Raw genomic sequence first — 25,041 nt, 5'->3', positions numbered from 1 at the left:
TTGCCTAGGTCCCGGGGAGGGAGCGGGACCAGCAGGTGAGGGACTCAGAGAATCCTAGTCACCGACTGTCCATGCTTCCTAATGAGGAGCTGAAGGCTTTTCAGGAAAGAGTCTCCTAGAAAACTAGGTTCTGACAAAGACAGGGTGACATGCAACTCACATGGCTGCCATAACAAGTCACCAGGCTGAAAACCACACCAAGTATTGTCCTGAATTCTGGGGGTCAGAAATAAGTCTCACGGGGCTAAGATCAAGGCACTGGCAGGGCCATGTCCCTTCTAGGGGCTCCAGGGAGGAGCAATCTGTCTCCTCACCTTTGCAGATTCCAAGCCAGGTGTGGTGATGTATGCATGTGGTCTCAGCGACTCGGGAGGCTGAGGCAGGAGGATCACAAATTGGAGACCAGTGTTGAGAGCCACAGTTTAGTTGGAATGACACTTGGCATTTTGCTAGAGGGAATGATTGAAAGGTGACCCTGCTCTGGGATTAGGGCAGCTCTGGGATTAGGGCGGATCCTCTGGAATAGGGCGGCTCAGGGATTAGGGTGGATCCTGCTGGGATTAGGGCAGATATTGCTGCCTTGGGCTCCTGCTACTTTGGAGTTCCCGTGGAGTTTTCTTTTCTTTTTTTTTTTTAAAGAGAGAGTGAGAGAGGAGAGGGGGGGGAGGGAGAGAGGGAGGGAGAGAGAGGGAGAGGGAGAGGATTTTTAATATTTATTTTTTATTTCTCGGCGGACACAACATCTTTGTTGGTATGTGGTACTGAGGATCGAACCCGGGCCGCACGCATGCCAGGTGAGCGCGCTACCGCTTGAGCCACATCCCCAGCCCTCCCGTGGAGTTTTCAAGGGGTTCTGTGAGAATTGGCACGTGGAGCCTGGTGGAGGGAGTGTGTTCCGGAAAGTGTGTGTACAGTGCCGCTGAGAGTCCGGGAATGAAGAGTTGCTGTTGGAACCTACAAGGCTTTGTGGCAGCTCGGTTATTTGTGCCCAGCCAGACTGCGGCAGGCCAGCCTCAGCAACTTAGTGAGACCTTGTCTCAAAATAAAAAATAAAAAAGGTTGAGGATGTGGCTGAGTTGTAGAGCATCCCTGGGTTCAAATCCCCAATACCAAATAAACAAACAAATGAATAGAACCTTTCCATCTTCCAGAGGAAGGTGGCTCTGGAGCCCTCCTTCAGCTTGGAAGGCAGCAGCTCAGGCCTCCCCAGCGCCCATCTGCCCTTTCCCCTCCTCTGTCCATCCCACTTTGCTTCTGACACTTCTAACACCCCTCCCAGAAGGGCCTGGGGTGGCACTGTCCTCATCCAGACAGCCCTAGAGTCTTGAGATCCTTATGGAATCCCATCTACAGAGTCCCTTCTGCCACGCCAGGTGACATATTTGCCAGTTTGGGGTATGGGAATGTGGACGGGGTGTTTATGGAAGGCCTTTTCCCGCAGTCACGTCCGTGTTTGGGGACTGTGGTTCCAGCGTTGGGGCGAGTGTGGGGCCTGGTTCTCACGCGCTGCCTGCCGTGACCCTTGGGCAGGTGGAAGGGGTCGGCAACAGGTTCCACACGTGCAGACGCTGCCAGGGGGTCGCCTAGCTGCAGCCCTAGAGGTGGGCTGTGCGGCACGCCCATGTCCCAGAGGAGACGTGAAGCCTATTGGAAAGTGCTCGAGGGCTCGCCAGGGAGCAGGGGCCAGAGGACTGGGGATGGGCGCGCCCTGCGCTCAGCTTTGGAAGCTTCCGCGCGCACAAGTTGCTTTTGGTCTCCTGGGAGGAGGGGGCCCGCCGAGGGGCGGGGCGGGGCTGGGTGGGGCGGGAGGCAGCCCCGCCCCCTCACCCGCCCGCCTCCTTCTTATTTCTGCAGGCTGCGCTGCTCGGACGCTCAGAACCACAGTCGCACCGTCCCGAGCCGGAGCTCCCTCCATCTGGCCGCGATGCTTACCCCAAGTCTGGCGACGGTGAGCGGGCCGACCCTGCCGGCCTTCCTGCTCTGCAGCACGCTGCTGGTCATCAAGATGTACGTGGTGGCGGTCATCACAGGCCAAGTGAGGCTGCGGAAGAAGGTACGTGCAGCCCGGGCCCCCGCCCTGGGCTCGCTGGCGGTCCCTCTCGCTGCGCTAGGGAAAGTGCGGCATCCGGGAGTCGTGGCCAAGGTGTGCGGTGGGCCAGCGCGTGAGTGGCCTGGAGCTGCGCCCTCCCGCCCTGCAGGATCCCGGGGCCAGCAGCCCGCCAACTTGCCTGGCTGCCTGGTTGGGACTTGGCACGTCCCGGAAGGCGCAGCTGGGGATTCTGACAGCCCAAAGCTCCTGTCCGATCTGGTGGCTTCCGGGCAGTGAGATCCAGTGTCTGGGTGGAGTGGAGACCCGCAAAATAGGAGGCCGAGAAATTAAAGTGGAAATTCCCGCTCCGCAGCTCTCCAGGCCCGCCGCAGAGGCCAGGTCGCCCCCGCCACCGGGGTGTTTGGGGAGGAAATCCCCCATAACCCCAGTCCCTGATCCAAAATTATGATGAGCTGGGCCAGGGCTGGCAGGAGGGCCCCTGCCGTCCCCGCGGGTCTGCAGCAACAAGTTAGACCCCGGAGTCCGGTACCTGTGCATTTTAGGCCCTGGTACTTTGATAGAGGACTCCTTTCATGAAGTGAAGGGAGGCTGGCTCTGGCTGGTGTGTGGGTGGGCCCTGGGGGCGGGGGTCTCGTGAGCTCCTGGAGCAGCACAGGCAAGATTAAAGGCAGAGGTGCTGCCCGCGACAGGCCACCTGGAGTCCACTGGTTCTCCACCTTGAGCTGCCTAGGACATGGAGTGCAGGCATGCAAGGGGCAGGGGTGCTGCCTCGCTCAGAGCCCTTCCTGAGGTCGGTTGCAGAGCTGGACAGGACTCCCCACCACAGCCTGGCTGAGTGGCTGAGGCTGGCTTTGAACTCATTACCCTCTTGCCTCAGCCTCCCCAGGAATGCAGGCCTGTGCCCCCACACAGGCCCAGAAGTCTCCTTTCAAACAGGTGAACTGAGAAGGTGACCCTTTCCGGGCCTCCCGTGAGCAGCAGAGCCAGGCAGCAGGAACCACCCAAGGGGTGGCCTGGGCTGGGGTGGCAGCTTCTCAAGACCAAGCGCCCCTCTCATTTCTGCACTTGTCGGGAAGGACCTGGGGCAGGGCATGGAGCAGAGGTGACAGAGGCAGCCTGGGCCCCCGGGGCAAGCTGGGGAGGCCGCTCCCTGCAGAGAGCAGAGCCTCCCAGACCTTGGTCCTCGTGATTTACTAGTAACTGTGACTCTGAGAACCCCAGCAGCCAGGGGTCACTGGGAGAGCGTCCCGAGGCCTGGCCTCTGGCTCCACTAGAGCCGGGACATCCGACACCCTGGGCTTCTGGTCTGCAGGGCAGCTGGCCCCTGGCCAGGAACACTTGTCTTTGAATCACATTGGCCAGAAGAACAACCTGTGGCCATGGGCTCCAGAGACCCACACCTGCCGCCACACGCAGAGACCCTTAGAAAGGTGTCGGGACCCAGGACTCTGCCTGGGGCTTTCAGAGTCCAGGAAACACTGACTTAAGGACCAGCAGAGAGCAGGGGAGCTGTCATCCTCCTGATGAGCCTGTTTTGCCTGCGGCAGGACAGGGTGGGGCAGGGCAGGGCAGGGGCAGGCCCACTGGGAAGGACAAGCCCACCCTGGGGGGAGCCTGAGCCAGAGGGTGGGTTTGGTACAGGTGAGCAGTTAGAAACCTGCTGCTGAGATTCGGGGTCTGCTGTTTGTTCTGTTAGATCTGCAGGGTTGACTCTGTTTGCCTGGGGGCCAGTGGGGACAGTGTGACAGGGCCTTCAATGACCTGTATGTGGTTGGAGGTCTCTGCTCTCCAGTGAGAAAGACGGACCTTCCCTGGGCGCCCTCCTCCTGCCCACGCCCACCACCTGGAGCTCGGTTTCCTTCTGAGCTTCCTGAGGAGGAAGTTGAGGCACAGGGAGGATGAGCCTGCCCAAGGCCTCCTGCTGCTCTTTACTGGGCTCAGCCTCTCCCTGGCAGGCAAGGCCTCTCCCCCACCCCAGCCACACCCAGCCCCTGAACTGCTCGGGGAATTTTTTAAATTTAACTTTTAATTATTTTGCAACTTAGAAATTGCAAAGGGCTTGACGTGCTACCATGTGTCCCCAGCCCCCAGGGAATCTGTGTGGGTACTGATCCCCATCCTCATCTGCATGCCAATCCAATAACTAAACAAGACCCTGAGAAAAAGGGAAAAGAAGTCTTATTCCTTTGCTAGTAAAGGAGAAGCACAGGGGACTCCTGTCCCAGAGACTGTGATTCTGCCCATCAGCAGGAACAGGGGGCTTTCAAAGGGGGGACTCAAAGCTGTATTCCCCGTGTTCTCTGTCCAGAGTTACAACTCACTTGTTAATTTGGGCGCTGTTCATTTCTGAGATCTGGTGCCATCCCCAAAGTCTGGATGACTTGGTTCCTGTGGTGGGTGTGTGCCCCAGGACTCATAACTCTGCCTAGAATGTTTCCCCTGAGATTTCAGAAGAGCAGGGAGAGAGGAAGAGAAAGAAAGATCTCAAGTTAAAGCCAGTGGCAGAGCAAGGGCTGTATTCAAAGCATAAAATGGACCAAAGTTACAGCTTCAGGACCTCTGGTGTCCTCTGTGACTTTATCCTGGGCTCCTGTCCCTTGTTCTCTCTGCTTCAGCCAAGCTGGTTTGCTGTTCTACAAACCTGCTCAATTTCTTCTAGCCTCAGGGCCTTTGCACACACTGTGGCTTCTGCCTTGAATGTTGTTGCTCCAGCCCTCCCTGCACCTAGTTAGTGTCAGGGTATCCACCCAGCCTCAGCCTTAATACTACCACTGTCCCACTGTCCCATCTCTGACCCCAGAGTCTCAGGTCCCCTGTGAACATTCCCAAGGCCAAGTCTGCTTCTCTCTTCCTTTCCATTCCTTTCCCCTCCTCTCCTTCCTCTCTGCTGAGGAGCTCATGGTTGCTGGCTGAGTTGGGGGGTGGGGTGACTGTGCCACTGCTGTGTCCCTGGGAACTCTGTCCATGAGCAAAACAGTCGGGTGCCGGGCTGTCCCCCTCATGATGTTCTTGGCTGGTGTGTTTCAGGCTTTTGCCAACCCCGAAGATGCCCTGAGACACGGTGGCCTCCAGTTCTGCCGAAGCGACCCTGATGTGGAGCGTTGTCTCAGGCAAGTACCCTGGACCTGGGCCTGGCCCCACACAGCCCGTCCTTCAGGTCCCCTCAGCACCTCGGGAATCCGGGAGGCTAAGGTTCTCTGCGTTCCTTTCTCCCTCTCACAGCTTTAATTGATTCGCTGATTTAATTTCTAATTAATCTTGGAAAAAACACATGCTCATGTCTCAACTCCAAAGTTAGCAAAGGATGTTCAGAGGTGTGCCCCCGCCTCCAGGTGTGCCCCCGATAAGGCTGACCAGCTCCCCTCCAAGGGGCCTCTGGCTCTGTCCTCCTCCATGGTGAACAGAGCGGAGGGCACCTTGTCTTCCTGCATGAGCACCTGTGCGCAAAACTGCGGGTGTAGGAAGTGTTGCGCATGCGCATAAATCCCGTCCTGGCAACCCCTGCCCATGCAGCGGACCATCCTGCTTGATGGTGGATCCGTGCCAACGCGAGGGGTGCCACTTCAGTTTGCATTTCTTTTATTCTGAAGGAAGGTAAACATTTTTTTTTTGATGCTTAACATTCCCCAGACAAACAGGTTTTTTTTCTAATCATAAAACTCAGAACTACTCATTGTGGAAAATTTGGATATTACTGAGAATACAAAGAGACAGGGAAACCACTCAGTTCTTGCACTGTTGACGTTTTGTCTTCTATGTGCAAATATTGTTCATGAAATTCTGTCAACACCATTGGGGTCCTGATCTTTTACGGGGAATGATCTTTCATGAGCACTTTCCATGTCAGTAACTAGTACTTGCAAAATGATTCTTTAAAAGAGGCTGTGTGCTGGGCATGGGGCACACGCTTGTAGCCCCAGTGGTTCAGGAGGCTGAGGCAGGAGGATTGCAATTTAGAGGCCACTATCTTCCTCAGCAACTTAGTGAGACCCTGTCTCAAAATAAAAAGTAAAAAGGGCTGGGGACGTGGCTCAGTGATTAAGTGCCCCTGGGAGTCCTATGGGAGTGACTGTAGCAGTTTCTGCCTGGTACTTCTCGCCAGCAGGCAAGAGAGAGGTAGTCACACTGAGGAGTAGTTGGACAGGGGTGAGACAGGAGACAAACCATCACACAGGTCCCAGCACGTCCCCATGCGTCACAGGCGGAAATGGGCAGGATGCCATCACTTTAATAATAGGAACTTTTCTTCTGCAAAGAAAGTCTGTGGGTTTTTTCCTTATGTGTTTCTTAGCCATTGACAACAGTATACACACTTGTGGTTTTAACAGATTACAGAGATGTGTCATAGGAAGTGAGGTCCATGGCTGTCCTACCCTTTCTAACAGAACTATGGTCCACAACCTTCCATCCGAGCTCCCATCCATCCACCCACCACTTAGTGAGCACCTACTATGTTCAAGACTTTGCACGCCTTCCCCACACCTGGCCCCACATTGCTGACCCTTGTGCCACCCTCATCCCTGGGGACTCTCTGGGCCCTGGGGAGGGAAGAGATGAGAGGTCTAGGCAGCTGTTGAGGACATGTTGTGGCTGGTCCTGGGTGGCAAGACATGTCTGGGAGAGACAAGAGGCCTGTGTGGGCTGAGGGTTTTCAACAAAAGGATCTGTCATCTAGTGCTGATGTTAAGTGCTGAGATTTAATCATGCTTTATATCCTTTCACTGATGTATTGGGGAGCTACTCTGCACAGGTGGCACCTGGGTCCCCCGGGCTCCTCCTCTGCCACCTGACTTTCTGGAGCAGCCTGGGGACTGGAGGGTGCAGAACTAAGAGCACGTGTCTGCCACTCCTGGCTGAGCCCAAGAAGGAGCCCGAGGCAGCGGCAAGTTACACATTAGACCAGGGATCTGATGGCGCAGGAGGCCTCCCAACCGCCTGCTCTGGAAAGCGCTGGTTCTTGGGGTTCAAACCGGCCTTGCAGAGTGGCTCACCTGGAGCCACAGCTCAGCCTGGCCCCGGGAGACAGCAGGGAGCAGGTTTAAAAGGCGAGACCAGGCCAGTGTCTTCCCATGCCACAGTCCACACTTCCTGGCGAAGGGTAGGAGCGGGGTAGGCGCGTAACCACTAGGCTCTACCCTGGCTCCTTTTAATTATTTTTTGATAAGGTCTCCCCAGGCTGGCCATGAAGTAGAGGTGCTCTTGCCTTGGCCTCCTGAGTTGTGGGCATAACCAGTGTGTGCCACCGTGCCTGGTGCAATGTGGCTTTCCAGGTGGCCCCTGAGAAGAATGGTGAGCATTTAACCCAAGCTTTTGGGTATTAGGACAATTTGGACCATGGAGTCTTACTTCTATTTATTTTATTGGTGGTTCTGGGAATTGGAACTGGGAGCAGTTACCACTGAGCCTCCTGCCTGGCCCTTTTTCCTATTATTCTGAGACGGGGTCCTGGCTTGTGTCCAGGCTGGCCTCCAACTAACCAGTGATCCTTCTGCTGCCGCCTCCTGAGCCGCTGGGGTCACAGGCGCGAGCCACTGCATTTGGCTGGAAGGAGTCGTTTGGGTTTGGGTTTTGGTGGCTTTTGTTGTTGATTGTTTGGTATCAGGGGTCCAACTCAGGAGTGCTGAACCACTGAGCCAGTCCCCGGCCCTTTTCATGTTTCATTTTGAGACAGGTCTCACTAAGTTGCTTAGGGCCTCATCACGTTGCTGAGGCTGGCTTTGAACCTCGGGCCTCAGCCTCCCCAGCCACTGGGATTACAGGAGTTCACCACTGCACCCGGCAGGAATGTGTAGTTTTAATTGAAGAGAACAGGTTTGTGAGGGCATTGGACCCCAAAATGTCAGCCTGGAAGTCCCCTAGACGTTACTGAGGGTGGTCACTTTGTAGGTGGCGGACTCCGTCCCAGAGAGGCAGACTTGCCTGAGGCCACAGCGGTGGGTTCTACAGCAGTCAGCTGGAGGCAGTGGCTGAGCACAGATGCTTTTTATCCACGTGGCCTGGGGCCCAGGCCATCAGGAGTGTGGCAAAAGCAGGACAGGGGTTGTCCAGCCCGGGCACCGATGGGGTGGTGACAACCTTGGCAGGGAACCTCAGGTGCACGTAGGTGGTGTCACCTCTTGCTTTCCGGTAGATGCAGCCCAGCAGCATCCGCACGAAGAAGCCCTGGGCAGGGCTGAGCGGGTCTGACCCCCTGGTCACCAGGCAGCTGAACCCAGGCAAGGCACTGGCCAGACCCCTCCCCACCGCAGTCACCTGTCTCAGTAAAGGGCTCTGTCCCACTTGCCGCGGAGGGCGGGGGCGGGCCTTGCCGTGGAGCCCTGCATGTCCCGTCTCGTGGCCTTTGGTGACTTAGCTTAGAAGCCTGGTTATTGGGATGACACATTCCGCCTGCGTCTCCCTACGTGACTCCCTCCGCGTCTCCACCGCGATCCTGCCGGCGGAGGTGGAGGGCCGTGGTCTCCCTTGCTCCCTATCCTGGCTCCACGGTGGCCTCCCAGGGCCCTGCTGCGGTTTGAGGCCGGCCAGGGAGGGAGGGTAGAGCGGCCTCCTCGCCCGCCCCCTCTCCCAGGACCTGCCTCCTGGGGGTGCCCAGTGGCTGGGCTGGGAGGCAGCTCCGGTTCCCAGGGATCTGCAGGGCCCTGCTGCCTGCCCACACCGGGGTCTGCGGGCCCCTCGCCCTTGGCCCTGTTGGCTTTTCTGCCCGGAGAACTGGCCTCTGGGTGGATAAGCCTCTCCCCCGTGGGACTTTTTTGATGGGGGGGAGGGAGGGCGGGGATTGAGCCCAGGGGTGCTTAACCACGGAGCCACATCCTCAGGGAGATATATACACAGGGTCTTTCTGAGTTGCCTGGGGCCTTGCTAACCTCTGACTTGTGATCCTCCTCCCCAGCCTCCCCAGCTGTGCGCTACTGCTCCTGGCCTAGTTATGCTTTTCCTAAAGGAATATGCAATTCACGAAGGGTCTTTTGGTGGCATTGACTGAGGTCACTGGCAGCAGACCTTGTTTTGAGACGTGCTTAGCTCACTGGGGTTTCCAAGGGTGTCCCTCCAACCCATAGGTGGCAGATTCAGGTGCAGTGATTTTGGGAAAAACCCATCATTTCCTTCATGACTCCCAAGCAACATAAGGGACTTGTTTGGGGACCAGCCATGGCTGCAGGCCTTGGCTGCCTCCTCCCTGTGCACCCCTAGGATGCACCCCAGCTCCCTCCTTTGGGGGGGCGGCAGCAGGCTCCCCATGGTCAGGGATACCTGACCCACCCAGCTGCAGACTTGCTTTCCCCATGGCTGGGTTGCAAGGTCAAGGATCAGGATAAAAGGAGAAAGAAGGCTGGTGTTGGTTTCAGGGAGACAGAGAGGCCAGCTGCTGCATCCTGAGAAAGACCCAGGAAGGCTCCATACACTCAGAACAAAATGCAGAGTCCTGCTCTGCAAGCCTATCACCCACTGTCATCTGCCTCCCTCCGTCCCCTGCAGCACACTCTAGCACAGGGTCACTTTTCTGTGCTGTGAATGCATGTTGCTTATTCCTACCCCAGGGCCTTTGCAAGTGCTAGGCAAAATGTTCTTCTCTTGCATGGCCAGCTTCCTACCCTTAAGGCTCAACACAAGTGTCTTCTTCCCTCCCCTGCTCTGCCTGCTTTTCTTCTGGTCAGGCAGCATGCTGTGGCCTTTGCCCAAGACTCCTCTTGCCAGTGTGGGCAAGAGGTGGCCTCCAAGTCCCATCACCATGCAGGGGCTGCTGGGGTGGGCCTGGCCCTGTGACCCAGAGTTGCTGGTGAGGTGCATCCAGCTGGCAGGGCTGGGAAGGGGCTTCTGTTCCAGCAGAGTCCCCATGAAACCTACAGGTGTCACAGCTGGGGCACTGGGGTCCTGTTTATTTGAACATCCCGCGTGGTCACTATGGCTTTGGCCATTTGCTTGGAATCTAAGTGGCCTCCCCACGCTCCGCAGGGCAAAGCTGACTGTCACTGGGGTTCATGGAAAGTGTAAGCCAGGGCTGGCGGGCAGGGGGCCTCTTCTTTCTTGGCCATGTACTTATTATGGCAGGGTCTGAGCAGCCCATCGGCCACATGTACGGGGCCTGGGGCTGGGCTGCACCCAGTCAGTGCAGCCCCATCCTGCTGTCCTCACCCCTGAGCAGGTGGCACTTAGGTTTCAGAGCAAGAGACAGCCAGGTGCAGGGACGGAGCCTGCACCCAGGGGGCCCCAGCCCTACCCTCACCAGCTCTTACCCTGCTTTTCCTGCCTGGTGTCCAAGGGCCAGAGATGATGGGCGAGTGGCAGGGGCCAGGTCCCCACAAGCCCCAGGCTGCGGTGGGCCGCCCCCTAGCCTGTCACAGGGCTTGGTTGTCTCGGACAGAAGCAAGCGGCCTTGTCCTGTCCCTCTTACTCTGCACGCGGCCTTGTCCTGGCCTTGGGGTGGCCCCGAGTATCTGGAACCCCTCAAAGTCCCCAGTGGAGGGGCCCTTCAGGGGCACAGTCCCACCCTCCTTGACAGACGCCCGGCTGACCACCCCTGCTTGCCTCCCCAGAGCGCACCGGAACGACATGGAGACCATCTACCCGTTCCTCTTCCTGGGCCTGGTCTACTCCTTCCTGGGGCCACACCCCGTGGTGGCCTGGGCACATTTCCTCATCTTCCTCCTCGGCCGCCTGGTGCACACCTGGGCCTACCTGGGCAAGCTGCGGGCACCCATCCGCTCCGTGTCCTACACCCTGGCCCAGCTGCCCTGCGTCTCCATGGCCCTGCAGATCCTCTGGGAAGCAGCCCGCCACCTGTGACCAGCAGCTGAGTCCTCCTCAGCCACCAGACCATGGACAAAGAGCCGCCGTGACTGTCCCTGGGGACCCGGTGTCCCTTCCAGATGGTGATGGGCTCCGGGTCCTGGCTCCCACAGCTCCTGCCGGGGGCGTGGACCCCTGAGCTGGTGGCCTGTGAGCCCTGCGTGTGAGTGTGAGTGTCTGTGGGCTCCTGGGTGAAGTGGCCCATGGCAGGCTTGGTGGAAAATCCTTCTGTTCAGGAACAGCAGTGGCCTGCCCCCTCCCTTCAGGGTGCGTGCACCTGCCATGGTCCAGTCCAGGCTGCAGTGTGGACTTTACAGAGCCATCCCAGAGCCCCTGCCCAGGTGGTCTGGAACAAGGCATGCCCTCTTGTTACAGCAGCTGCCAAGAGGGTCCCGTGGTGGCCAGGCCTGGAAGGACCCATCCCCTCCAGAGATAGGGCCCCGTTGGCCTGGCCGGGTGTGCTTCCACTGCGCCTCCAACCCCGTGGGCATCCGTGTGTGTGTGTGTGTGTGTGTGTGTGTGTGTGTGTGTGTGTGTGTGTGTGTGTCTGTCCTAGGTTCCTGTCTTGGTTGTGTGGTTTTTGATCATTAAATAGTACTGTCCGACCCTGTGGCCACCGCCTCTCGCCCTTTCCTGTTGGCTGTTCCTGGCGTCTGCTGCTGTCCCCGTGGCCTGGTACTGCAGCTTGCTGGCAGGACATGATCTCTGGCACAGAGACTCCCTGACTGGGTCACACAGCAAGTGGGCCGCTCCAAGCCAGCGTCCTTCCTCCCTGCCCAGGGCAGGTGAGGTGGTGCTTGGGGTTCAGAAATCCTGACTCTGCCCTGACCAGGTCACCTGCCACCTCATGGCCCTATGTCATTAGCTGCAGGACACTGAGGATCCGGGAGGCAGGCACCTTGAGGGACCAGGTCTGCTCCACCCAGGTTCTGAACCTCTAGGCTTTGGCGCTGTGCTCTCCGTGTAGGAGCCCTCCCTGCCCTGGAGCGCTGCCTGGCTGCGGGTGGCTCTGGCTGGGGACCCTGGCCTCCTCAGAAGGCAAGCTGGTCCTGGTGCCGCGGAGCTGGGCGGGGGCAACACTGACCCCTGGTGGTGAGACGGAGCCTCTGCTCCTGCGCTGCGCAGCATCTGGAGAGAAGGGTCTGGGCTGGACCCGGCCCTCCCCACACTCGCCTCCTCCTTAACAATTCCAGGAGGACATTTCTGCCTTTTAGGTGAGGACGTGGAGAGGTGACCTGGCCAATCTCCCTGAGCCAGGATGTGCTAAGGCGTGGGGCGGGGGGGGGGCAGCCCTGGCAGGGACAGTCCAGGAGCCACTCAGCATTTGTATGCTGGTTTTCCCTCCTGGCTGTGGGGGCAAGAGCCCTCCTCAGAGCCTGCCATGTGCTGGGAGCAGGGACATCTGTCACACAAGGTGGCCTCGCAGCCCCCCAGACACCCCCTCATTCATCTCACATGGTGCCTCCTGGGACACTGGCCAGCCCTGTCCCCTGCAGCTCCAGTGGGTGGGGGGCAGAACAGACAGCGCCAAGTGCTGAGCACCCTGATTGGGGTGGGAGCCCAGGGGAGGGTCTGCTTCCTGGTGGCAACTGCCCCTAGATGTGTGTGTGTGTGTGGGGGGGCTAAGTCTGCTCTGTGCAGGGACTTTAATTTTGGGAGTCCTGGGGCTTCAACTCAAGGGCACTTGACCTCTGAGACTCATCCCCAGCCCCCTCTTCCCCCCAGCCCTATTTTGTGTTTGAGTCAGGGGCTCAATGAGTTGCTTAGCACCTCACTCTGGCTGAGGCTGGCTTTGAACCCTAGCTGTTGGGATCACAGTGTGGCCACTGCCTGCCCAGCAGGGAATTTCAGGTGTGGACATCCAATGCAAAGACTAGGAGCTCCTCCATGTGGGGTGGTCCCGGGGCTCTCTAATATAATGGCTCTCTGGGCTCAAGGCTTCCATGAGCACCCCTGGAATATGAGGGCTTGGGGTTCAGCAAAGGTATGGGTAGACGGGTGCTGCTCTTCAGCCCTAGATGGTGCTCCGTGAGGTGGGCACGGAGCCTGGGGACCCCTGAATTCCCCAGGTGTGTACCTCCGGAGGCCGTGGCCCTGGAGGGTGGACTTCAGGCTGGCCAGGCAGAGGGTGGACCCCATCTCTGGGGGCTGATGGGGCCCAGGCAGGCTCCCCAAGAGCATAGTTTGAATTGCAGCCTGAAAGGTGGGAGGGATTTTAGAAATATAGGTTCTCCCAAGTGAGGCTCAAAGTCAAAGGGTCACAAACCACAGAAAAGCTCAAAGCGGAAACTGCTGACCCCCTGAGGTGCCCAGGCCGGGATCCGGGTGCTCGGACGTGGTGAGGGTCAGGCTGGTGGGTCCCTGCACCTGACCTTGGTCCCCACTCCCCACCCAGAGCCAGGGGCGCCCGTCACTGTGCAGAGCCTCTGGTGGCACCGTTCCATGCAGACGAGGCCTGTCCTCATGAGGACAGTGAGGTCCCCAGATCTGTGGGCACAACCCCGTGGTCTTTTGTGTGTGTGCTGTGCTGGGGACAGAGGGGGCCCCCTGAGCCACACCCCAGCCCATCTTCCTGACATATTCTCCATGACCCCCTGTGTCCTTCTAGGACATGTCCCCAGGGGACAGAGATGGGGTCTGGCTGGTCCTTGCTCTTCCTGCCCATGTCCCAGGTCTGGTTCTAGGGCAGGCCTCAGGGAATGAGTGCTGTGGTCAACCCGTGTGTCCACACCTCAGGGACAGATTCAGAGTCATTTTGGTCCAGGAGGGAATTCCACAACAAGACACCATTTTTGCAGGCTAATGGGCACCATGGAGCCCCACGCACATCTCAGATGTGGGGACGTCCGTGCTCAGGGGCTCTGGGCCTGCCCTGGTCCTGCCTGAGGTCTCCTGGGGCTCTCAGTCGTCCTGAACCCGGAGCTTAGCCACACCCTGGCTTCCTCGGTTATTAACTGGCCCCTGTCCTTGGCTGTGCGTTTCCCAGGTTGTGTGCACGAGCCACACCTCACCGACACCTGTGCCTCCCGTCCCTCTGCCTGGCTGTTTCTTTTTCTTTCTTTGGTACCAGGGGCTGAACCCAGAGGTGCTTGACCACTAGCCACATTCCCAGCCCTTCTTATTTTGACACAAGTCTCGGTAAGTTGCTGAGGCTGGTCTCGAACTTGTGATCCTCCTGCCCCTGCCTCCTGAGTCACTGGGATGACAGGCCTGTGCCATCAGCCCATGGCATATTTACTTTTCATGGCTTGTGGTACATGTTGTATGCTCCAAAAGGATCGTTCAAATTTGGATAAGATTTTAAAGAGTTTTGTCAATTTTTCTAGCCAAGTGGAGAAACTTACAAGTGCATATATAAAGATCAGAGGCCACCCACAGGCCCACCTCCCCGAGAAGCCCATCCTAGAGATGGGGTGACCTGGGGTCACATGGTTTATGACTTCCCAGATTGTTCCCTGGGCATATTAAACATGTAGGTGACATAAGGTGCACACACTGTGCCCACAGAAGCGGCGACCGCGGGCACGTGATGATGGCAGCGCCTCTGGGTATCGCCAGCTACCAAAGAGATTATGATCCGCTTCCCTTTGTGAAAAGTTTGATTATGAAAACCAGGAGGTTTTGCTTTCTATTTTCCGAATAGAAAATAAGAACATTGAATTCTAGCTCTCGCTAAGTCAGATCTGCTGACATCTAGAGTTGACACTGGGGCGCCCACAGGGAGGGCTTCTTGCTGGAGACGGTTGGTGGGAGGACGTTGCTGGACAGGCCCGGGAGGAGCCTTGATGGGGCTTACCAGCCCATGGCTGCTCAGGACCACTCCCCACTGCTGAGTCACAAACTATCAGTGTGAACAGCACGTGGGATCTCTCAGGGTCTCAGCCAGGAGACTGGGCTCAGTAGGTCTTTCTGCTCAGGGACTCTCAAGGTGCCCTCAGAGCGTCACCCATCTGAGGTTCCATCTAAGGTCTCCAGTGCATTTGTGTTGTAGCCAGACTGGGCTCCTAACTGAGGTCATGCATGGCTGCTTGCTTCTTCAAGGTCAGCAGGAGGGTAAATCTGCCCCACGCTCTTTTAGGAGGGACCCACATCATCTACTAAAGGGCTCACCTGAATAGTACAGGCCCACCCAGGGCAATTTCCCTTTTGATTAAGTCAAAGGTGACTGATGATGGAGCCTAATCACACCTGAAAGGTCCCTTCCCCTTGTCACCCTCTGTTAGGTGGAAGCAAGCCTTGGTCTCCACTCACAGTCCAGGACAGGGATCCTAAGATGGGGTGACCGGGGGCGGAACAGGGGACCATCATAGCACTTTGCCCACCACACAGTCTTTCCCTGGCCCCTTTCTGACCTTGAGGTGCCCCTTCCTCACCTCCTCATGCTCCAACTTCCACCCAATCCCTTCCGAGATGTGAACTAAGAATTACGAGGTTCTCCAGCACACTCTTCCAGCACTCGATGCTTAAAAGGGGGATCACCCTCAGACGCAGGGGTGTTTGTCTATGATCCCACCAAGGTCGACGGAAAAGGAAGAGAAAAAAAAAGCTCAGTGGCCTGCATTATTTTGGATAGCTTTATTTTTCTCTGAAGTCATCATAATAATGTGCAGAGAGTGGGCTGTGAACACCATGGAATTTAATCCACTTATGTTTTGGTTTGTGGCTTCCCAGATTTTTTACCTCGCACTTGTAAAGTACGTGGAAAACGCCCTGTGCGCGTTGCTTTTCCCTGCTTTGGGTCACAGCTCGATGGGGACTCAGGAGGAATGACTGGGCGAACATTTTCATGGCTGTTACAACGTTTCCAAAATGCTGTGCGCCGGCCCTGCCCGGGCTTGGGGTGGGCTGTGTCCTTGAAGGAGCCTGCGGCCAGCCCCGCTTCGCGGCCCCGCAGCGCCCTCCAGTGGTGGACACCAGGAGCGCAGGAGCCGGAGGGACCCGTCTGGTTTTAGTCCCTCCGTTGGGTTCCCCAGGAGTGGGGTGGGACAGAGGGAACCGGGAGCAGCCCTGGGCCGGGCGCCGGGTTTCCTGGACACGGAGAGTGCCGTTTCCAGGAGATTTTGACCCCCTTCAACCCCATCCCTCTGTCCTCCACTGTAAGGAACTGCTGTGCCCACAGATGGCCCAGGTGGGGGCCCACAACCCTGGGCGGTGGCCTCTGAGATCCTCCACTTCACAGAGGAGGGAACCAGGTCCTGGAACCATGCGTGGCTCAAGGTCACGGAGCCAGAAACTCTGGCCTTGGTTTCTCTGGTTTGGGTTTCTGCCAGAGTTTTGTCTCTGTGGCCCTCCCCTCTGTGCCTCTCCCCCTCCCTCCTGTATTCACATAACACATAAAAGTGGACACACACAAGGTCCCCTCCCAGCCTCACCTGGCCAGCAGGCAAAGGCAGGCAGAGTGTGGGTTCTGCCCGCCTGGACGGGGCCTGGGGCCCCTGGCCTTATGGGAAGGGACACGGGAAGGGTGCCCAGGACCCGCAGTGAGTGCCACCTAGCTCCGCGGGGTGTGAGGCTCTGTCCTCCGCGTCCTCCAGGCCAGGCAAGCTTGTTTCCCGCAGCACCGGGGAGGGCACGGGGTGGACGTCTCTGGTCCAGGGGCCCTGGGCTGCCCTGGAACCGGCCCTGACCCTCTCCAAGGCTGGCGCTCCTGGGGCCCACCTTTCAGGCCCCACCCGTGGGAGCCCGGCTCTGGCCAGTAGCCCCAGCCCCACTCCTTCACGGAGCTTCAGCGTGTGAGGAGGGGCGGAAAGGCAGGAGGACGGGAAGCGCCGCCATCGAGCTCTGGGCCTCGCCAGGTGCCCGGAGGGACTGTCCTCTGCTTGTTCCCAATTTAGTGCTTCCAGGCATGAAAGAGGCCCCGGTTCCTGGCTGTCCATGGGGACAATCTCTGGGCCCCAATCCCCAGGTGGGGGGAGCAGCCAGCTGGGCAGGGAGGACCCTGCTCCGGCCGGGGTGGCCCTCCACTCCAGGGTGGATAAAAGGACAAGCCACCTCCTCCTGGGCCAGCGGATGCCAAGTGTGTGGCAATAGTCAGTGAACGGATGGCCACGGGGGCCAGAGTGCCCTTACCCCGGGTGGAGACCACATGGAGCAAGGAAGGCGACTCTGACGACCCCCAGCCCCCGGCTCTGGCCTGGCTCTGCCCACCCAGCTCCATGGGTCAGCAGAACGCCCTTCCCGGAGCCCAGGCTCTGCTGCCTCTGAGGAGCCCCGCAGCCGCCCACTGACCCTGCCCCTCTGAAGGGGCCACGCTCAAGCCACCGGAGCCAGGTCCCCGTGGCCCAACTGCAGCTGGAGTATGGGGAGCAAATGAAGGGTATGTTGGGGCCGCAGGGACGGGAGGTCCCCAGGTCCCTCAGTGTGGCTACAGACCTCTCAAACAAAATCGAGGACTTCAGGGCCGGAGGCGTAGCTCAGTGGCAGAGCACTTACAGAGCACTCGAGGGGCCCTGGGATCTGTCCCTAGCACCAAAACAAAGGTGTGCGGGGTGTCGGCTGAGGGGGACAGGGCCGATATGTCCTGTAATAGCATCAAGGCTTTGCCTGTTTGAGGCCATCTAGAAGGTGGGGCCCAGGGCTAGCACTTTGGGGACACTGATGCCATGCAGCGGGGGTAGAATATGGCAGATCTGCTCATCGTGTTCCCCCCGTCCAGGTATCACGGGCTGTGTCCCCACCCCAGGGCCGGGGTCTGAACCTGAGGCTCGAGGGTACAGATCCTCCAGTGCCCCTGGGCTGGGCTGGGGTCTGCCCCTCCCTGGAGGGTGAGCACCCAGAAGAGCCGGCAGGAGGTGGGGCAGCCTCCGTCCGCTCTGGCCACCCAGATTATGCTGGTCCCTCCTAAGCAGCGTCAGTGGTGGCATGTGTGTCCTCTGCCACCTCCAGTTATTGTTTGTGAATGGGTGTGGAGGGACAGCTGTCCCATGCCTCGGTGTCCCAGGAAGAGGGGAACCTAATCCAGCACGGCCCACACTCCATCAGGCCGCTCAGAAATCGGTGGCTGTCTATCCTGTCCCTGCATAGAGTGGAGGTGCCCCCGCCCTGTCACACAGCAAGGGTCCCAGGGGGTTCAGAATGGGAGATGAAGCCCAGGGCAGGTTTCTGTCCCCTACCCCAGCCCCCAGCCGTGGGCCCTGCAGGGTGACTGAGGACGACGTTCCAAGGGACTGTGCGAGTGTGCCTCTGAGACGGCTGGTCTGAGCCAGGCCCAGGGTGGCCCTGTGACTGCTGCAGGCCAGAGAAGGGTCCCAGAAGGTCCATCAGTCCCACGGAGTCCCAGCTCCCCTTATCCACCCTCCCACGATCTTTTGGAGCTTAAAAAAAATGGTTTTATTTCTTAAAGACAAAGCCTTTTGGTTTTAATACACAAAGTAATCGAGGTCCTTGGCGGGCTCCCGCCCCGCTGTCCAGCCCAGCCCGTCACGGGCCAGGGTGGCGGTCTCCAGCCGCTGCAGACAGACGCGCCGAGCCGCACTCTGGGTGCCCTGGGGCCTTCTGAGCTCAGGAGTCCAGGCTGGAGATGTGGGTAGGAGCGCTGGCCAGCCCTGGCACAGGGACAGGAGGGGCCACTTCCTGTCCAGCTGTCCTCTTTCCTGCTGTCGGGCCAGGGCCGATGGGTCCCTGCCTGTCAGTTCACCGTGGGCACCTGGCTGTGGTGCAGGCTGAACTCCTTGGCCTTGAGGCGGAGGCTGGCTATGCTGTTGGCCATGTTGACCCCTGGGGTGGTGGGGCCTGAGCCCCCAGGGCTGTAGGGTGGCACCGAGCTAGGGGGACAGGAAACACAGGGGTCAGTGAAGCTGGCCTGCTGCCTGGGGTCACCTTGTCCCCCAGCCTGCTCTCCCGGGGCCTGTGCCTGGGGCGCAGGGCTGGGCTACAGGACTTGGGAAGGAGGCAGGAGTCAGGGGTCAGAAACACCTGGGAGGACGCTGGGTCTAAGGAGCCTTTTATTTGTGGGCGTTCCTTGCTGACCCTCCCAAGAACAGTCCCCGGGGCGCCGCTGTCCCTGAGCCAGCTCTGGGCCTGGCCCCGCGGTGCCTGTGTCCCAGGGCGCCCTGGTGGTCCTCCAGGCCCAGGTGAGGGAGAGCGGTGTGGAGGGGGTCTCGCAAGCCCGCCACTGCCTCCCAGGCCACCGCAGCAGGGCTGCTCACCCAGACCACGGCCAGTGGTGCCCCTGCCAGCCTGCGCCCCGGGGCCTGGCCCCAGCTTCTCCCTCTGCCAGTTCACCACAGACCCCTTCTAAAGTTTTAATTTGAAGGGGAAAAAAAAAAAAAACTGCCCTAGCACTTGACTCTGGGCCCACCAGGACCATGGACAGGAAGGCCATTCCCTCAGTTCTCCCAGCCTCAACTTCCCACCCGGAGAGTGGACAGGGTGCTGGAGACCTGGCGTCCCCTCTCCCTGGACCCGAGGTGGGCACGTAGACGCACACGCCCCTGACACCCAGGCTGGGCTCACACCCAGGTGTGTGCATTCTCTTGACAGCCGCACGCACACTCACGAGCGCGCACACACACACACACACAAGCAGGCCACTTGGTGGGGCCAAGCCCTCAGGTCCCCAAGGGGGTCTGGGCCCTAAGTGCCCCTGGGAGCCCCGCAGTCCCCGTCCAGCCCCCGGGACCCCATCTCACCTGTAAGGGGACGACGCGGGCCAGGAGAGGTAATCGGCGCTCAGGGTGGTGGGCCGCGGGGCCACGGGCTGCTCCACGGCCGCCGCCTCCTGGCCGTAGGACTTGAGCAGCGAGGCGGAGCGCGTGGCCAGCATGGCCCGCTCGTTCCGGCGGAACTTGGCGCGGCGGTTCTGGAACCAGACCTGGGGCGGGAGGTGCGGTGAGTGGAGCAGGGCAGCCGGAGGGGCGGGCTGGTGGACCTGGGTATGTGCCCGCCCTGCCGCCCGCTTCCACCTCTGGAAATAGGGACAAGCGGCACCCGCTGGGTGGGCGAGTGAGGAGGCTGAGCAGGGCGGGAGGCTGAAGGAGAGGGGGTGCACCTGAACGCCCAGCTCAGCTGTGCAGGTAAAGCTGCAAACTTAAAGTGGCTTTTACTTATTAGAGTCCTTGTCAGGCACTGTTCTCAGCACTTTACAAAAATATTAACTCCCTCAACCGTCATAGACCCCTACAAAAATAGACCGGTGTGTTTATTTTGCATGGAGGAATGAAAGTACAGAGAGGGCAAATAACTTGCCTAAGATCACACAGCTAGTTAAGCAGCAAGGTTTGGATTTGAACTCCAGCCCTCCTGCTCTTAAACACCCGGCGCCCCTTGGCAACTGCCTAACCCTGGGCGAGCGGTGGCTTCCTGCGCTACAGGCGGCTCTCTCTGGTGCCCCCTCAGGGGTCATGCTCACCTGGACGCGCGCCTCGCTGAGGTTGACGCGCCGCGCGAGCTCCTCGCGCACGAAGGCGTCGGGGTAGTGCGTGCGCTCGAACACGCGCTCCAGCGCCTGCAGCTGGCTGCTGTTGAACGTGGTGCGGTTCCGCCGCTGCTTCTTCTTACGCTTGGCGGCGCCACCTCGCCCGGGGCTGGGACACTCGCCTGTGGAGAGGCCGAAAGGTTCAGCAGAGGGGCGAGAGGCCCATGGTGCGCGCTGCCCATCCTGGCCGCCCTCTGGGGCTGGGACAGCCTCCAGCCGTCTCCCTGTTTCCTGCGCTTCCGTCCACCCATCTGTCCATTCTTCAGCTGCATTTCCTGAGCACCCAGCAAGTGGCAGGCCCCGGTGTCATGGTGACCAGCAGCAGCCAGGCCCTGCCCTGCGCAAGCCAGTCTGAGCAAACTAATTGGGGGGTCACAGCAAGAGCCCATCAGGGACAAGTGACCTGGTCAAGCAGCGCCCAGGAGACACCTAATTGACCCCAGTGCCTGGCCCAGCTCTGGGGCACAGTAAGCTCTCCCTCCACATCTGTCATTGAATAGTAATAATAATAATAACAATAATAAATTGTAAAGAGCTGCAGGGGCCAAGGTGGTGGTCACTAGCCCCCAGGTCATGGTGTCCACAGGGACCTGAGGCGGGTGCTGTGGGCCTCATCACTTGTGATTTGCAGAGGGGGAGGGGAGATGTGGAGGCTGAGGTCTCTGGCCCAAGTCCAAGGGCCCCCTGAAGACACTGGTGGGGGACAGATTTGAACCCTGGAGTCTGGCACCAGGATCCTCATCCTGCTCCCCAAACCAAACCAGCTCTGGGAGCAGCCTTGGGGGTGCTGAGCCCCACTGTGTGTCGGCGGGTACTGGCGTCATTGGCTCATCGGCTGGGATCCAGACACCACAGAGCCAGGGGTGAGCATGCGCAGCTCTGGGTGGCCATGAGGAGGGGTCAGGGGAGGGCCCTGGGAGGGTGGCTTTTTCTTTCTTTTCCAGTGCTGGGATTGAACCCAGAGGCACTTTACCACAGACAGAGTCTTATTGAGTTGCGGAGGCTGGCCTCAACTTGTGATCCTCCTGCCTCAGCCTCCCTAGTTGCTGGGATCACGGGTGTGCACCATTACACCCAGTGAGAGATGTTCTTGAACTGGATTTGAAGGATGCACAAGAGCCTACAGACCGGCATGGGGGAGGACACCCAGGCAAGGCACAAGAGGGCCAGCAGAGGCAGCCCAGCAGGGAGCTGGGCGACCCAGCTCAGCCTTGGTGCAGATTGAGCAGCTCTGGTAGGGGGGATTCTGCACAGCCCTGGGAAAGCACAAGGTCAGCCACTTTCATGGTAATGGTCACACCTGGGCCTGCCCTGTCCTCTCAGAGGGAGGGGAAGTTCAGTGACTCTTTCCACATTTAAATTTTATCCTGGAGAAAAATCCCCCCAGACCCAGCTTACCGTCCCCTCCTCCAGGGAGCTGCCCTGATCGCCCATACCCCACAGAGCCCTGTCCATCTGCTCGCTCACCCTACGCCTGGGCCAACGCCACGCAGTTCGGCACAATTCCTCCTATGTCCGATTTCCTCATTAAAAATGTGTATTTTAATAGCAAAGTAATATCACTGCGTGTCCCGGAAAGAGTCAACCAGCACGGGGGTTGGGGGGAGTGGTGCAAAGTGCTCCCCTGTCCCTGTCACCTCCCCACGGTTTAGCAGAGGACAGAAATGTCAAAACCTGACAGGCACAGATCCGGCGGGCTTGCTGGCGCTCTGCTGTGTCTGTCCTTGTCCAGCAGCATTCTGGACCTTTCCAACTCAGCACTCTTGTCCCCTCTCCCCGCCTGTAGGAATCATTTCTTTCATCAGTCTTTGCTGCATTTCCTGGATTGCTTTTTCCAAGGATAGTAAAATACGTGTACTGTTTTCTTTTTTCTTTTTCTGATCCTGGGGATTGAACCTGGGGGCGCTGAACCACTGAGCCACATCCTTAGCTCTTCTTTTCTATTTTGAGACAGGGTCTTGCTAAGGTGCTTAGGGCCTTGCTAAGTTGCTGAGGCTCACAATCCTCCTGCCTCTGCCTCCGAGCTGCTGGAATCACAGGTGTGCGCACCACCATGCCCGGCGTCTCTGTCCTTCTGTTAATAGAAAACAAGGCGGGCACTGTTCATCCCCAGCTACCGAGTCACCCTGCGTCCTTCTTCCCGGGCTTAGAAGCCCTTGCATCCTCTCCACGCCTGCGTGGTCCTCTGTGTGCGGCTGTACTGTGCCTTATTCAGCCAGAACCCTCTTGACGGGCACTTGGCGTGTTTCCAGCATTTTGAAACTTAAGGAATGCCGCAAGAAATAGCCTTGTCCAAACAGCCTCTTCTGTTTCTGCCAGTGCATATGTGGGACAGGTTCCTAGGCGTGGAATTTCTGGGCCAGTGAGTAAACGCTGGATGTGGCCAAGTCCCCCACGGCCTGTGCTCGTCTGCTCTGACCCGTGGGGCGGGGCCTGTTCTGACCGAGGTTCAGCCGTACCTTGTATTTTCTGTTTCCCTGGTGACACTTTCCTCCATCAAAGAACACCATGTGGGGCTGGGGACAGCTCAGAGCAGGGGCTTGCCTAGCAGGTAGAAAGGGGTGGGGGGAACAGGCTATGTTCTTTGCACAAGGCTGGACTTTTGTGCAGTGGTTCACTGAGCTTCTAGAACATTCCAGGCCTGGCGATGGATCCCACTTGGCACCTCGTCTATTCCTAAATACCCTGCAGCACAGGACAGGCTCCCACTTCAAAATGCCCACGGCGCCCAGGCTGAGAGGCCCTGGGTGGGGGGTGGCAAGCGCTTGTTTGCACAAGCAGAGGCGGGGAGGGAGCACAGAGGGGCCCGCGTCAGCTGGCCTTGTCCCCTGAGCCTGCCTGCCTTGTCACTCCTCACCCCTAGCCTCAAAGGGGAGGCGAAGACTGACGAGAAAGTCCGGTGCCCGCGAGTCTCTGCGCCACCGCTGGACGGAAACCCTACACCCCGCAGCTCGGCCGCCGCTGAAAACCAGCGAGTCCAACGGGGAAGGCAGTGATGGAAGCTTCCGGAACGCCAGCCACCCGGAGCGGACTTCCGCCCTCCTTGGGGCAGTGCTGCTTGGGCACACGCCCAGCACAGGAGGCATTTCAGCCAAAAAAGGAGACTTTTTCGGGAAGTTTCTGAGCAACCCCAAACTGGGGGTGTTTAAAGGAAAACCATCCTCAGCCCCGGCGTCTCCGAGTGGCTGCTGGGGCAAGCAGTGCCACCCTGCAGGGAAGGGGCGGCCACTTGGAGCCAGCACCCTCACCAAAGGGTGACATTTGCTGCTCCCTGACCAGCACAGAGCCCCCCACCCTGCTGGGGTCCCCAGTAGGTCTCAAGCCCTGCCGTCCCCAGGGACAGCTGTGAGGGGAGGTGCCAAAAGTGGCCTGTGTCCTGCTCCTCATCTCCCACCCAGGTCTCCCCACACCCACCCTGTGAGCCTTGCACACCCAGGGAAACAGGCCCGAGAGCCTCACCGAGGGCACCCGCGGGTTGGATCCACGGCCGCTGCCAGGAGCCCATCTCCGTGGGGTCTCTGCTCCCACCACCCTGCTCCCAGGTGCCGGGGTCTGTCTCCCCAGGAGGTCAAGGTGACATCATCTCCTGGGTGCAGAAGTGCCCAGCAGAGGCGCAGCCCCGTGCAGTCCCATCCACAAGGAAGCCCCCACTGCAGGAGCTTCGGGGGACAGTGGCTCCTCGCCGCCAGGAGCCTGGCTGAGCTGGCTGCTGCAGACTTGGTCCCTGCCTGATGTCCCCGCGTGTCCTCAGAGCTCTGCTCCGTGGGACCCCGGGACAGGGCGTTCCTCCCCAGCTCTGGTTCCCCGAGCCCAGGCCCCTGGTGGACGCCTGGGTGCACCCCTGCAGGGGGGAGGCAGAGGGGAGGCCGTGAGGACAGAGGCCCAGCAGTCCAGCCCACCGCTTGGCCCCAGCCAGAGGGCCCTGGGGCGTCTGCCAGGTGCTTGTTACTAGGAGTTCCTGAGCCACCTCCTGAAGGACCACTGTGGTGGGTGTGGGGACGCCCCAGGGGACTCCAGCTTGGGCTGCAGCATTTTGAAAACAAACAAATCCCCTCTGAGCCTCAGGCCTCTGGGCCTCTGCCCTCCGCCTCTGCCCTCTCTGGCTTTTCCCACATGGGGGGGCGGCCTCCCCTGTCCTGGTGGGGCTGAGCCCCGATTCCCTTCTGTTCAATAAGCCTTTTGCTTTTCCTGACCTTCAGAACCAAGCGGAGACCCCTGCCTCGGTCCCCAGGCCAGTCCCCATGCTGTTGTGCCGGGTGGGACAGGACAGGACAGGGCTAGGGGTGAGGAGTGACAAGGCAAGCACTCTCAGGAGGGGGAGGCCTGCGGCGTCCTGTGCTCTCTCCCTTAACCCAAGTCACATCTTCCCTGTCCTATAAGAAGGCTGTGCAGGTCTCTGCCATTGTTACTCCACTCACACGGTTTCTTGGGCCGACTGCGGGCCACGCTCTGCTCCGGCCAAACGATGGTGCGTTCCTGCCCGCCCCTGCGCCCACAGTTTTTCTTATTCTGTGTAATTTAAGGGTCTAAATAGTCTGGAGGGAATTAACTGCAAATTCTTCGTAAGACAAATAAACTCAGCCCCTCTGTTGCTGCCTTTCTCAAGCTGCCGAGAGACACTCTCTGTTTGTTTTTGCTGCAAATAGTCAGTTTGCGCCTGACCCCGGGGCTGCGGAGAGCTCCAACCCAAATAAATGATTTTTATTAATTAGCATTTATTCTGACCAAATAAGCAAACCCCACCCCCACGTGGTCTCTGCCTACAGGGTCACAAAAATAAACGACGGGT

General features: G+C 59.1%; 2 protein-coding genes across 2 annotated transcripts in view; one reads left to right on the top strand and one right to left on the bottom strand.

Annotated features, from left to right (window-relative positions):
• The first annotated feature begins 1,838 nt into the window (after positions 1-1,838).
• On the top strand, positions 1,839-11,449 carry Ptges (prostaglandin E synthase). Its single transcript, XM_005321071.5, has 3 exons — positions 1,839-2,053; positions 5,078-5,160; positions 10,585-11,449. Exons 1-3 carry the CDS (start codon positions 1,925-1,927, stop codon positions 10,832-10,834), a joined length of 462 nt encoding a protein of 153 aa, XP_005321128.1. The 5' UTR covers positions 1,839-1,924; the 3' UTR covers positions 10,835-11,449.
• A 6,693-nt stretch (positions 11,450-18,142) lies between these two features.
• Prrx2 (paired related homeobox 2) overlaps positions 18,143-25,041 on the bottom strand; it is a 35,183-nt gene continuing 28,284 nt past the window's right edge. The window contains exons 2-4 of the mRNA XM_078048411.1: positions 20,187-20,374; positions 19,468-19,649; positions 18,143-18,600 (exon numbers count right to left, since the gene is read on the bottom strand). Coding sequence (XP_077904537.1) covers positions 18,465-18,600; positions 19,468-19,649; positions 20,187-20,374 — 506 coding nt within the window. The 3' untranslated portion in view covers positions 18,143-18,464. The remainder of the gene's footprint in view (positions 18,601-19,467; positions 19,650-20,186; positions 20,375-25,041) is intronic.

Source organism: Ictidomys tridecemlineatus, chromosome 4 (assembly GCF_052094955.1).
Source record: "Ictidomys tridecemlineatus isolate mIctTri1 chromosome 4, mIctTri1.hap1, whole genome shotgun sequence".
NCBI classification, from domain to species: Eukaryota; Metazoa; Chordata; class Mammalia; order Rodentia; family Sciuridae; genus Ictidomys; species Ictidomys tridecemlineatus.
This window is presented reverse-complemented; position numbering and strand designations above follow the sequence as displayed.